Source organism: Ambystoma mexicanum, chromosome 6p, assembly GCF_040938575.1.
Source record: "Ambystoma mexicanum isolate Mex_15411 chromosome 6p, UKY_AmexF1_1, whole genome shotgun sequence".
In the NCBI taxonomy this organism is placed as follows: Eukaryota; Metazoa; Chordata; class Amphibia; order Caudata; family Ambystomatidae; genus Ambystoma; species Ambystoma mexicanum.
Window position 1 is genome coordinate 689,139,382 of NC_090935.1, and position 13,261 is coordinate 689,152,642.

General features: G+C 39.0%; 1 protein-coding gene across 1 annotated transcript in view; it reads right to left on the reverse strand.

The window, feature by feature from the left end:
- Positions 1-5,832: 5,832 nt before the first annotated feature.
- Positions 5,833-13,261, reverse strand: part of HAPLN1 (hyaluronan and proteoglycan link protein 1) — a 361,453-nt gene continuing 354,024 nt past the window's right edge. Inside the window, exon 5 of the mRNA XM_069627579.1 lies at positions 5,833-7,865. Coding sequence (XP_069483680.1) covers positions 7,582-7,865 — 284 coding nt within the window. The 3' untranslated portion in view covers positions 5,833-7,581. The remainder of the gene's footprint in view (positions 7,866-13,261) is intronic.

The window sequence follows — 13,261 nt, forward strand, 5'->3', positions numbered from 1 at the left end:
AGACATTGATATGCATTGTCAGTTATGGATGTTGTGAACCCAAAATCTCTATGGATGAAAAGAGTGAGAGACTTTTATTTATGGTAGTGCAAACTCGATTCTGGCCCTGTCAGTGTTTTGAAAATCTTCACACATTTGAAATCATATGCCTTCCTGTTTTTGTCAGACCTGAAAGAGAACATACATTTTATGATAATTGTCAGAATCATTTGGTTCCAAAACATGTTCAGCAACCGGCTTACCCTTTATCCATCTCTTGATGCCTTGCCAGGGGAGATTAATGTGCTTATGCAGTTATTGGTCAGTTCCCTCTAAATAGTAGCCTTTCTAGAACTCTGGTTTCTTTTCATCAGAGATCACTGTCCTCTTTGCATCAGTGTCTTCAACATCTTCTTCATAATACCCAACTATTTTCCTTTATACCTGCAGTGGTATTTTATTTATTTGTTTCATTTATAAAGCTTACAAACAGCACGAATGCAGCAAGACACTGTTACGGAACCAGTTACTTGCAATACAGAGATAAGCAATGACATTAAGGATCAGAAAACAGTAGGAGAAAAAAACAATGACAGCAAGTCTGTCATTTGAGTGATCTTCTCAATACCTATTTGGACAGGTCTGCTCTTAAAGTGGGGTGCAGGGAGTTTAACTGCTTGGCTGCAAAGTGAGGGAAGCTCAAGCCTCCAACTTCGGCCCATTTGAATTTAAGTTGGTGGAGGTGGTGCGCATAAGGGGTTCTTATTGGACTCAATGATTGGGATCGAATGATTTTCTGAAAAAGTCTGGGGGAGCCATTTTGGATCGGTGTTTATGCGTGATGGGCATAGTTTTGAATATAGTCCTTTCCTGGATTTTGGGAGCCAGTGTGCTGTTCTTCTCGCAGATGATATGTGCTCCCATTTAGGAATATTGAGGGCTGCTCTGCAGGCATTATTTTGAATGACTTGCATTTTCTGTATGTTTTTCACGGAAGTGTCAGCAAAGAGGATAAGTGTCAGCAAAGAGGATGTTACAGTAGCCAAGTCTGCACCTGATGACTTCGCGTGCTATAGTCAAGCAGCTGTCCCTGCATAAGAAAGGTCTTGAGGCATTTGTGAGTTTTGTAGTGTATGCTGCTAAGGATGCAATGGCATTTACCTGACTGGTTAGGGAAAGGGTGGTGTCAAGGTAAACATGAAGCGTCTTCACCGTGGAGGACACAGGGACCTGTGTGTCGGCAATTGTGAAAGCTGAGTATTGCTCGTAATGTTTTTTAGTACCGCAGGTGGACCTACAGGAGGATTTCATTTTTATCCCCGTTCAGGCGAAGATGTTTCTATGCCATCCAGGCCTGAATGGTGAAATAGGCGGAATTGAGAGTGTTGGAGTCTTTATCACAGGTGCTGGAGAGTGGGAGGAGGGTTTGGGTGTCATCAGCATAGTTGGTCTAAGCTATACCGATGGAATCGAGGATGTTAAAGAGGGGTCTTATGAAGATGTTGTAGAGCGTGGGGGAGATGCAGGAACCTTGTGGTACACCTCATGAGATAGGTGTGGGAGGTGCACTGAAGTTCTCTGGTAGGAATTCTCCCTCAAAGACAGCAATTAATTCCTGTTTTGATTTAGGAAGGTGCAAGAGGGAGAAGGGAATTACCCTGTTTTTTGCTGTCTACCACTAGAGGTCACCTAGAGCTATTCTCCTTTGCAGGCCAGTCATGCTTTAAATATATGTTCTCCCAGGTGGCATAGTTTAAGGGCTACACCCTGCTCCTTGTGTGTCTTGAGTGACTTCTTCTATTCATTGACAGCCCCTGCTCCTTCATTGGCATCCTCTATGTTTGTGCGGTGATTGTCTGCTTCACCTACAAGGCTACATGACCTTGCAAAATATTGTCCCTGTCCCCAAAATCATTTTCCATTAAACCCTCTGCTGCCATCTGATCTCTCCAGTTCTAGAATGATGACTATGTTGCCAAGGATCAATGAAACAGAAGACTTACCTATTACACAACCGGCATATGTTATCCCCATCACCGTTGCTGGGTTTAGGGTGTGCTGTATTCAACAGGGAACCGGATTGTACCTGCTCAACTTCCCCCTACACCTTAGCCCCACAAAATGTCACAGGGGACACATGATATTCCAAGATTCGCCAATCTTTGGAGGCTAGATGAATAAATCATCTTCAAGTGGGGTGCACACCAAGGCATGGACCACCCACTTTGGCTAGTTAATGCAGAACAACAGATAAAAACAGGTGGAACATAAGCAATGGCAAGAGGCTATGCAGGGGAGAGCACAGTGACACCATGTTTGTGAAGAAAACAAAATCTTTGATAACAGCTCTTTGTTAAACTGATGCCTCATTAGTGTGAGTACTGGGACAAGAGATGAGGATGATTGTAATGATGATTGCCATCAGTAATCTAGACATAACTATGAGATATAATTGCATAGGCAGAACATAAATCACCCTTGCAGAACCTGGCCCTTGTTATAAAAGGAGTTTATTACTATAAAAACATGGAATTACTAGTATCAGGAATGTTTTGAGAGTTGGAGGTCACCTTGGGCGCAAGATTGGAGATGAGGCAGTGGAAATTTAGATGACGCGCTATCAATATGTCTAAAATAACACACACTGATGGTAGAGGGCATGAGGAATTAAAAACAAAACCTCAGAAAAGGGAGGTAGATGTGGGCAGGTAGTATATCTGCCTGAGTTTGAAGGTACGTGGAAAATGGAATAACCCATAAGGGAGTATCTGGTGTTTATGGAACATCAAGACAAAGAGGAAGGTGTGCTGCAACAGGAGAACATACTTAAGAGAAAGGGGGTGTGAACTGCACATGTGCAGGAAGAAGGAAGGGGGAAAGGTTTACTAAATAATATATCTCACATGCATGTGGGGGTGGCAAAGTAGAGACTTCCTTGTAAAGTATTCCTGGAGGACAAGCGGACAGGACAAATATGAGGTAAGGAAGGTGAGCAGATGCTAGCTGTGAAGCCATTAGAAATCAGCAAGGTGGGTTAGCTGGAATGGGGCCATGAGTATGCTAGCAATGGTGTGATGGACGTGGAGTGGAAAGAGGCAGGTGTAGCTAGTTGGGCCATCTGAAGCTACCTGTCAAATTGCAGAGTCCTGGTGACAAGGATGTCTTCCTCTGTGTTCAGGGTGTTCGTCTGTTTGTCAGTTGTGAATTGCCATGCTTAATCTGAAATTTTGGTTAGATGATCTCTTCTCTCTCTTTGTTCGGTTCTACCATGTATTCAGTTCATGGCACATGATGGCTGTTGTCGCTACCTGAAAGTTGCAATTATCTCACCATAAATATTTGTTTTTAGTGTACTTTGCTTAAAACGTGTTAGCCATTGCCACAAACTGATAGAGATTAATAAGTAACTGGTCCAATCTGAAAGTTATGTAAAGGGCACAATTCTACAAGCAAATAAAAAGTGATTGGCCAAGATGAAGGCATGTGTTAGCCCCTCTGATGCACTCACGTGATCTGAATGACACCTGGCCTAGTAGGATCGTTGTCTGTCTTCCCTCTGTTCCCCCTCCTTTGCCTCGTCACGCCTTGAAACGCTTGCGTATAGATGTGTTATAAATGCCATTTCATATCATATAATAACCCTACGTACTATTTGTTGACCTCATCACCTTGCTCTGTTGTGGTCTGCACTGCTATCTCAGTCTGGTTAATGGGAGGACAATCTGAACTTTCTAAATACGAAACAGAATTTTGAACCTCAATGCAAGCTTTTTCCTTTCCCCATTGTATTCACTTTTGAGCATGAAGAGCAGAGCACCCCTAATGATCAAAAGACGAATGTTATTCATTTCTAACTGGCTGAATGAGCTAATTTTATACATTTACAACATTTTCTATTGCATGTACTGGAGCATTTGGTTTATTCCAATACCAATCAAATGGTCAAAACGTTGTGGAATATTGTCACTGTGCGAGTGGAACAAATTTACCAAATTTCATAAAGTAAACAGCACAACAAATGGCATGAGTTGTAAATGGTAGGAGGATGTTATGGGGTGACAGCTTACAAAGCATACATCCTTGGAGAAAGTTAACAAATGAGCTAGCATAATTCTGCAGGGTTAAAACCACAAGTACAATCAGTAGAGGATCTGGAACTGAAATGTGAATATATTGGGTGAAAGGTGTAGTTGAGATGTTCCTATCCCAAACATTCTTGAAGGACATAAACACTGGTAACGTCTAAAGACTTTTCTTAGTCATATGCTCGGCCTGTCAATAGATATCTAAATGTAGGGCAGGATACGAGACACGGCCATCACTGAAAACATATTTCATAAGTATTGAATACACAGAACTTCTTTCTAGCAGACATTTTAAAGAAAATGTCAGCAAGTAAAATTAAAAGGTTCTTGAACATTCAGACCTTTCTTTGTGTGTGCACAATACCATGGTGTCTGATTCTCACAGCTATCAACACAACAGCTAGCAAATCAGGGTGGTAGTGAGACGAATTGTCTGGCCTTTTTTTTAACAACATTGGATGAAGGAACTTCTGGACAATAGCTACAAAGAATCCATTTACCATTTAGCTCTGAATGAGCAACCTATGCCTCTAGATAGTGAAAATAAAGCTTCAAAAGCATTTCATTAATTTAGTTTTCATTATAAACGCTCAGATTGTGTTCTGTTAATTTTCGTATGGAACAAGCCCTATTCCAAATCCCACCAAATTGTGGCTATCTTCATTAAGGCATTGCCTCATAAATTAACCAGGAAGAACAAAGAACACATTGTTTATCTTTAGACCTGAGGGTCAGAGATACGCACATTTAGTTTTAGTAATTCTGTCTTTCCTGCTCCCCTGCCTTTTGTTACAAACAAGATTGACTTTTTCACACATCCTATTCTTGGACTAGACCACGCTCTGCAGTGGGTTTAGCTGTCCCAGAATTGCTATGTGGGAACTTCTGCTGTACCATAAATAGACACTGCTGGTATTGTAAGTCTTCTTATGCGTCACAATGCTTGAGCATGCTCTTAGGCCTCTCATACACACAACACTACTCACCCTCTTACTTGTCCCAAACTGCCTTGGAACCCCAATGTATCTGTTAACCGAACACATGCTTTACTCTGTCACATTTCCCTAGAAGATAGACCATTTATAATGCACCAGCAGGTATCCACACTATTAAAAGAAAACACATCTACACCCAGCCCCTGTGTCTGCAACCCCCTTCACCGCTTTTACACTCTCTTCACTCGTGTATTTGCTCCCTTTCTCAGAAGCCTATGTAAGGTCTGCTTTCTCCAGGTAGGTCCACAATACGCATCAGCCATGGGTTTCAATTACTGTTTTGGTGATTCGGCAACGGACAAAAGCACAGCAACATAACATAACATATACAAAATCAATTGTTGTAAAGAATGATGAAACTGCATATGCATAATGTAAAGAAAAGAGATGTCACATTGTCACTAAATGCTGTTAAATGCTGCGTTCACAATATCCAGACATTGCGTATGGCATGCTACACTGTTCTGAAAATCATAAGAAATGTTCATTGTAGAACAAGTAGGGGTGGTTGAGGGAATCAAAGAAGTTGTTTTTCCAGACGGGTTCTCATGAACGATAATTACATCTCTAAGCATATATATGTTTTTTATCTCAGGAACCTAACACCATTTACTCAGTCCCCTGAAACAACTCACAGGCACACATCTTTTTTAGATGTTAGTAAATACATGATTATTATACGTTTCGGTTTTATCATTGTCATTTCTTATCAAACGTAAATCTCAAACTGCACTTAAAATACATGCAAACAAAATACAATTTTGAGTCACAGCTGGTTTGGATCAAGTATTTTATTGTCTTCTCATAATGACTTTATTGTTTGCTTTTAGAAGATTTTCCAAAGTACATCTTGTGAAGTGTAAATAACTAGAATAAAAGGAATATTAAATATGTGTAATGTTCTTTTATAGATACAATAACAATTCAAAGGCTAATGGAAAATCAAGCTGATAAGGCTTACAGTATTCCTCTGTCCAGCAGTTCATGGATGTAACTGCCCTGAGTAGATGTAGCTTAGCAAATGGCCCCTGGAGTTTAAACAAGAAGGCCAATTCAGTCCAAGGGAAGTTAGCATTTCACTGTAAAACAACATATATGAAGAAGTAACAGAACTGTCCATGACTTGCATGACAATCAGCAAATGATGCACGATAAAAATACACTGCTCAGTCAAGTTCAAGAGATCCAGCTGTGCTTTGGTGTGTCGGAATGAATGTGACCCGAAGACTTTGCCTCACTTGGGCACCATTTTGCCAGTCTCAGGATTCGTTTAATAAAGCAATGGATTGTGGGAATTGTAGCGAGTTAAAATTATTTGAACACGTTGGATAACAGCACCTGCAATAAAGGTTTTGTGAACCGAAAGCACTGGACTGCAAAGTGGTGTTTTAGTGACATGCAGTAGTCTGGTTAACCGCAGGTATTCACCTAGCTTCCACCTGAGACTGTTCGTTTAGGAACGTTAATCAAACCCTGTTTTGAAGCAATAACTGTGCTGTGACGCACATATGATAACCTATCCTGTCACAATTTTAAAATGTACTGTTTTCTCGTTAAAAAATCCGCACAGAATCACAATTAGGAGAAGATTATATTTCAAAATGGACGAACTGTGTTGTTCCGCAGTGCCAGTAGACTGACCAGTTACTGGGTACATGTGCTTGCAAAGGGGTTCTGTGTGAAGTAGCCACTTACATGCTATAAGTACATGCAAACGCCGGCATATTTTCCACAGCAAATTTGTTTGCTGTGCTTCCTTTCGATGTGAAAGGTAATTTTGTGAATGCGAACAGAAGATTTTAGCACCCATACCCCATATATTCATCCCAGAACACAGCACACCTTTGTTTTTCTTTAATGACACCACTATTTCTATATGATGTGTGCACATCTCACACTAGCCGGGAATCAGTGCCACGTTGATGCGGGCTTGTAATTGCAGGACTGCAGTCAGCGGAGAGCACTCTTGTAACAGCCTAACTGCAGTCAGCGGAGAGCACTCTTGTAACAGCCTAACCGCAGTCAACAGTGAACACTCTTGTAAGTGCAGTAAGTGCTGAACACACTTATTTTCATTGTAGATTGACGTGTCTAATACTACAAGAATATAAACCAACAGGCTTGAACTATGAAAGAAACACAATCAAGACATGTTGTGTTTAAGATTTACAATCCTCTAGTTTTTGCATGCCCCATTCCTGAAACTATATATTTGTTTGGATAATGCCGCTTGCACATGTTATGGCTAAAGCTTCTTTACATATACTTTTCAACAAAATTATATTAATTTATCATATCTATGGAATGATACCGTAATTTTACAAACCCATCCCCATACCCTCCCGCCCCCCCGCCCACAAACAAAACAAATGACTTAGACTTATGAAAATGACTTTTTACAGTGAGTAAAAAAGGTTTATCACAGTTTTGGTAACTTGCATGAGTCCGTACTGAAAAGAAATCGTTCACATGTTCTTAATGATCTTGTTTTAATACTGTTGTGCTTGAAGGTATGGTCAATTTTATGCCCTGAAGCAGTAGACACCATAGAGCTTGTGCTTCTTGTCTGGGAAGCCAACGAAACGCACTGCTGCTTCATCAGGGCTACAGCGTTTCCGTGGTCTGGATATCGGGTAGCGCACGCTGCCATCAGCCAGCCAGCCGGCATCGCAGCGGTCATAGCCAAGGAGTTTCCATGCCGCAAACATCTGGCCTACTTTAGCGATCTGGGATCCATCATTCAGACAAGCTTGGACCGCTTCATCATAGGTCAGTTTTGTGTGATGTATTAGGTAGTAGAATCGACCTGGCGGAAATAGGAAAGATGGTCAGGAATTACGGTAATATAATGAATGTAAATGTAAAATGTAAATATATTAATGTATTTACAACATTTCCAAGCTTCACACTTCACAGGGCCTTGGCAGACCACATGTTTGTTTTCATATAAATATATTTCTTATTCCTTGAAACCTTCCATCTTCAATCTTATTAACACCATCCTTTGTATCAGGATAGGTGGACCCCACATGCAAAAATGCATTGATTAGACATATGTTAAATTGACATTGCTGAATCGAGACTTTCTCACTGTTACGTTAAAATATAATAACACCAATAACTACAAATCATCAAGAACAAGAAATATAAAATTGCATAATGAATGCTTACAAATCAAAATAAATAAAATGTAGAACACAAAATACTACAATGTAACTACAACTCAAATAATATGTCAAAGACCTGTTCCCATAGGTGATGTACAGCTGCAGAGATGACCAATGATTCTGCTGAGTATATTGTTGTGCACAATTGGTCAGAGCAAACGCCATTTTGAGGAGTAACAAATTGTCCATAGCTTCTTAGACAATATTCAATAAAGCCAGGACAATTAGTCAAGAGGTGCCTTGCTGTTTCAGTATTCTTTTAAAATATTTGGAATACCCTTCCATGCCCCTATGTATTCCAATACTTGCAACAGTTTAGGTCGTAAATACAGCATTAAAAGCCTCAAAGACAAGCTGCATAACTTGATGAGGTAACTACAGGGCTGCTCAAGGTTTTAAAACTCTGCATAACATATTGGGCGTTTCTCTTTTTTTTCAACAAACAATCCAATGTTTGTGAGCGATCCCTAACCAGGATTTTAGATTTTAATTTGGGATAAAATGCATGCACTTCGTCTTCTGCTGGTATCTGTCGATTGATATCTGTTAAATGCAATGTTACGGTGCTCATTAATTACCTATGGGCCAAGTTGCATGATCCATAGCGTTTTTGCTTTGTAAACAGTGCCAGCAAAGTATGTTCTTTCTCTGAAGCCCATGAGATCCTTGCAAGGAATTTACATTTGGCAATTATTCACAAAGATAACAAGGAAGGGACCCCTACCTCCAACCGCAGGGCTTTTTGAGGTACTATACTGGTTAATCCTAGAAGAGAGCGCAGTATTTTCCCCTCCACTTTGTGGGACCATATTACATGATCTTCTGGCGAAATCTCTAAACCGTACATACGCCTGGAATAACTCCCTTTTTGTAAACCTCCAATAAACCTTACACAGAGCATCCACCTTGTCTAGTGATATTACTTTTTAATCACTTGCTTTTTTTTGTTTTGTTGGGAAGTAGCCCTTCTTTATAAAAGGAAACAGAAGGACAGTTCTTAATGGACATTCCCAAGTACACATATGTGTGTACAATTTCCAACTCCCCCCCCCCCATTCACCAAGAATAGCATTGAGCGTGATGTTTTCTCCTGTCAATTGTCATCATTTTTATTTTATTGTTCAAATTACATGTTTAAACGAATGACAGAAGCATATGAATGAAGCGCTTCCATGGTGCGTTGAAGGACTAAAGGGGTTTGGACAATAAATACGGTGTCATCAGTGTATGAAAGCCAATTAATACTCGTATCACCAAGTTTGGGAAGAGAACCACTGCTTATATGCAGTGTATCTTCCATGTCAGTCATGTAAAGGTTATAGGGGGCAATTGTTGGGTGATAAGGAATGGGAGCAGAACATCCGTTTTGCTATAGACACCAAAAGCAACATCATCCGTAAACCAAGTCTGCCGTATGAGCCCCCTTTATGTATCTTTTGCCACAGTATGAGCCCCCTTTTCTTGCAAAGATAACTTTGGGTCATTTACTGTAGAGTAGAACATTTATTTGTGTTCCATCGACACAATTATGGCTTTACACTGCAGTGCACCTCATAAAAATAATACATAGTACACACATTAATAGTATGTCTACAGTATGTCACATGCATCAGCAACTCAGGCGTTGCCTGTTTAGTTTACTGAAAGCATTCACTATGAAATTAAGCAGGGGATACATGTAAAACAAGAAATTATAAATACATAAGGAGCAATGTTCTTTACAGAACACTCAGTACTGTTTACCGTGTATCTTGAAAGAATGTTGATGATGCGGGTTGAAATATGACACCTAGTTGATTGGCTCAAAGTCCAGACTCTACACTATTTTGGGTAAAGCAACCAACCTCTCAACCTTACCATCGGCAGATTTTAAAGGGAACTACGGTTACCTCTAGGTATATGTGCTAGAAAGGACATTTCCATCATACACCCCAGCACTTTGCCATTTATTTGTGGTCAGCATCAACACGGCAGACACATCACCAAGGTTGAATGACAGTCACCAATTCAAAAAATTATAACATCTCGGAAGGATGTGTGTGGGTTGTATCAGCAATCAAATGGAGACTATATAGTGAAGCAATATATCGGTGGAATGGCTGGTTTGGCCAACCTAGTGGAGATATATATGTATAGAAATGTCATTATAATACTGGTTAATATGGATAATGCCAGATTGGATTGTATGTCTGTATGTTTTTTTTCAAAATTCTACAGTAGTCTATAATACTTAAAACATATTCTTTATTTAAATCTGGGATTTTGACAAAACAAATATTACAATTGCATGAAGGTGGTAATTATGTATTTGTCCCATTTAAGCAATCCTGAATTACAGCCACCCTTCAATAAAGTGTAATATTTGATATAACTACGCCCCAATTTTCCTGGACATATACAATGTGAAGTATTTCTCTTGAATCACCATTTTAATCATATATATATTTATATATATATATATTTGAAACACAAGGAAAAGTAGTTTCACTTTTCCACACAGGGACGGCACTCGACACTGTCAGGACGTCAATAACAATCTCCCAAAATGAATAACTCCTCCATTCGCCACAAAATGTGTTATGCCATATCCAGCTTTATTAAAGGCATGACAGGACTACGACGCGTTTCGCAATGCTCCCGTTGCTTGATCACATATACAAGTGAATATTTTGCACAGCGTTTTAAATACAACCAAACAGAGAGACAGTTTAAACTCTATGGTTTCTCCCAGCACAATTAGTCTCTTTTCTCTTTCCCCTTAATTCAATCCATATGGACTCTCCTTTGTGAAACTGCTGGCGGCCATTTTGGAATATATTCCATATCATTCTCACTATAATCGATGTTGATACACAATGACAGATTTTAGTGAACCAGCAGTTTCAAAGTGTTATAGCTCTAGTAATATGAAAATACATTGTAATAGAGCAGGCATCAATATGCCTTATTAGCAAATTTTCAAAAGAGCAGCCTGGATTTCCCAATCTGTATTGACCATAAAAATAGTATTCCGCTGTATCTGATTCAATGAGAGAACTTGTTTTACAGATTATCCCATAGATGTAAGGGAGGAGAGGAAACATGATACTCAGACCTCTCGATCATTCTTGAGGTCATCATTAAAGTGCATAGTGCTGTAAACATTAGTTGTCAATGATTACATGATAAAACCAACAATATATATGCATAATGTGTATATATTCTGCAAACAATTAACAGTATTAGGCCATCCAAGCTTCACAACACTTTAGGATTTTCTTCATTTGAGGCTTGTAATTCAGATTATACCACACCCATCCTGTGTTTCCAACCCATATGTATCTCTTGCAAGAAGAATGGCAATGTAACAGATTAAGACCAATCATGCACATTCAGGGCTGGTACTTATAAAAAAATCTAATCTCAGTCCTGGCCATATTGTTTTGATGTCCTGACATACATAACAAATCTGTGCTAATATATAAGACGTTTACTATATAAAGCTCACTATTCTTTAAATATAAAGCAATAGCATGTGCATAGAGCATGCTGTTAGTGGCCCCCACAATAAACCAATACAGCTTTATAATTTCCACAAGTGGTTGTATGAATATTGAAAAGAAAAAGGTTGATAGAAATCAACCATCTCTGAGTCTCCTTTCTGTTCTGTCCATGCACACAAGACACCAGTAAACGGGGATGTATTGTTCCTGTTATTATTAGCGATGTTCATTTCTATGTAACCAGGTTTAATATTTTTTTCATTTAAAAATGCAATAGATTTACACAGGTGTAACAAATCACAGATTAAATTAAAAACCTGCATTGTTGACAGTTGGCAGCCTAGGAAAACCCATGTGTCCAGGATAAACCAGATTATTAATAAACCAAAAAGAGGGGTCTAAATAAGAATGTAAAAGCATCGCAAGATGGTTGAAAACTGGTTGACCCAATATAGCACTGCAGAAAAGCAAGGACTATGGGGCCAATAAAAAAATAGCTTATCAGTAGTAGCCCTGACTTACTCTTATCATTCCAGGATAAAGCAAGGCACACATCAGAGCTATTCCTAATCATGTCTTTGTGAATTGCATAGTCACATTCCAGGGGTAATTCATGAGTAAATCATAGTTACTACAGTATCTTTGTGTGTTAATCCCTAGATATTTAGAGACAAAATATTGTAATTTTCATTGCAAAGAGAGTATAATTCATAATGTGTCAAACAAGTGGTTCACCGTTTTTTAGATATAACATAATAAACGAGATGTCACCTTGCTTTGGAGACACAGTTCTTACAATGCCTCATTTCCATTTTTCTGATAAAAAAAGGCTACCCGTACATAACTATGATACATTTTAAATACAAATGTAATGGAGAGGTATATGTGTCCTGTTATTATATGTATGTACACTTGTCTTATATCAAAAAGAGCTAAGACTGTCTCATATGCATCTTTAATGGTCTACAATGAGTATCCCCATGTTCCCAAGACAAGTTTGATAACACTTTTTTCAATTTTATCCGGCCATTCTCTGGAAAGAAACTAAAAAAATATCACCCTATCACACAAATGGTAAACAATTAATTCAGGTCCATTGCTAAGATTGACATAGAGTCTTGTACTTCTAATATAATGAAATCATAATTGACTCTTATAACTGTGGTTGGTGATTATAAAGACCAGAAGAATGCAAAGATATTACACACATTTCTAAACTCCCTGTGATATCAAAAAGATTACCTTGCAGCAATTGAAGAGCTTAGTGGTATGTGCAGTGCTTTAATTTTCAGAGAGGTTTTGTTTCTCTTTAGGAAAGGAAGGAGTCGATTGGGTTCAATGTCATTTTTCTGAGTGTAATTACTTCAAAGTCATTTGCTTCAAATTAATTACTTCAGAAAATCACTTCAATTTTCTCTTTTTAAATCTGGGGGTACCCTCTCCAAGCCCCACACTTCCCCAGCACTAGAGCTCCTACCCTTTAACCAACAACCCCCTATATAATTTGAAGTGTTTTCAAAGTAATTACTTCAAAGTAAATTACTTTGAAGGAA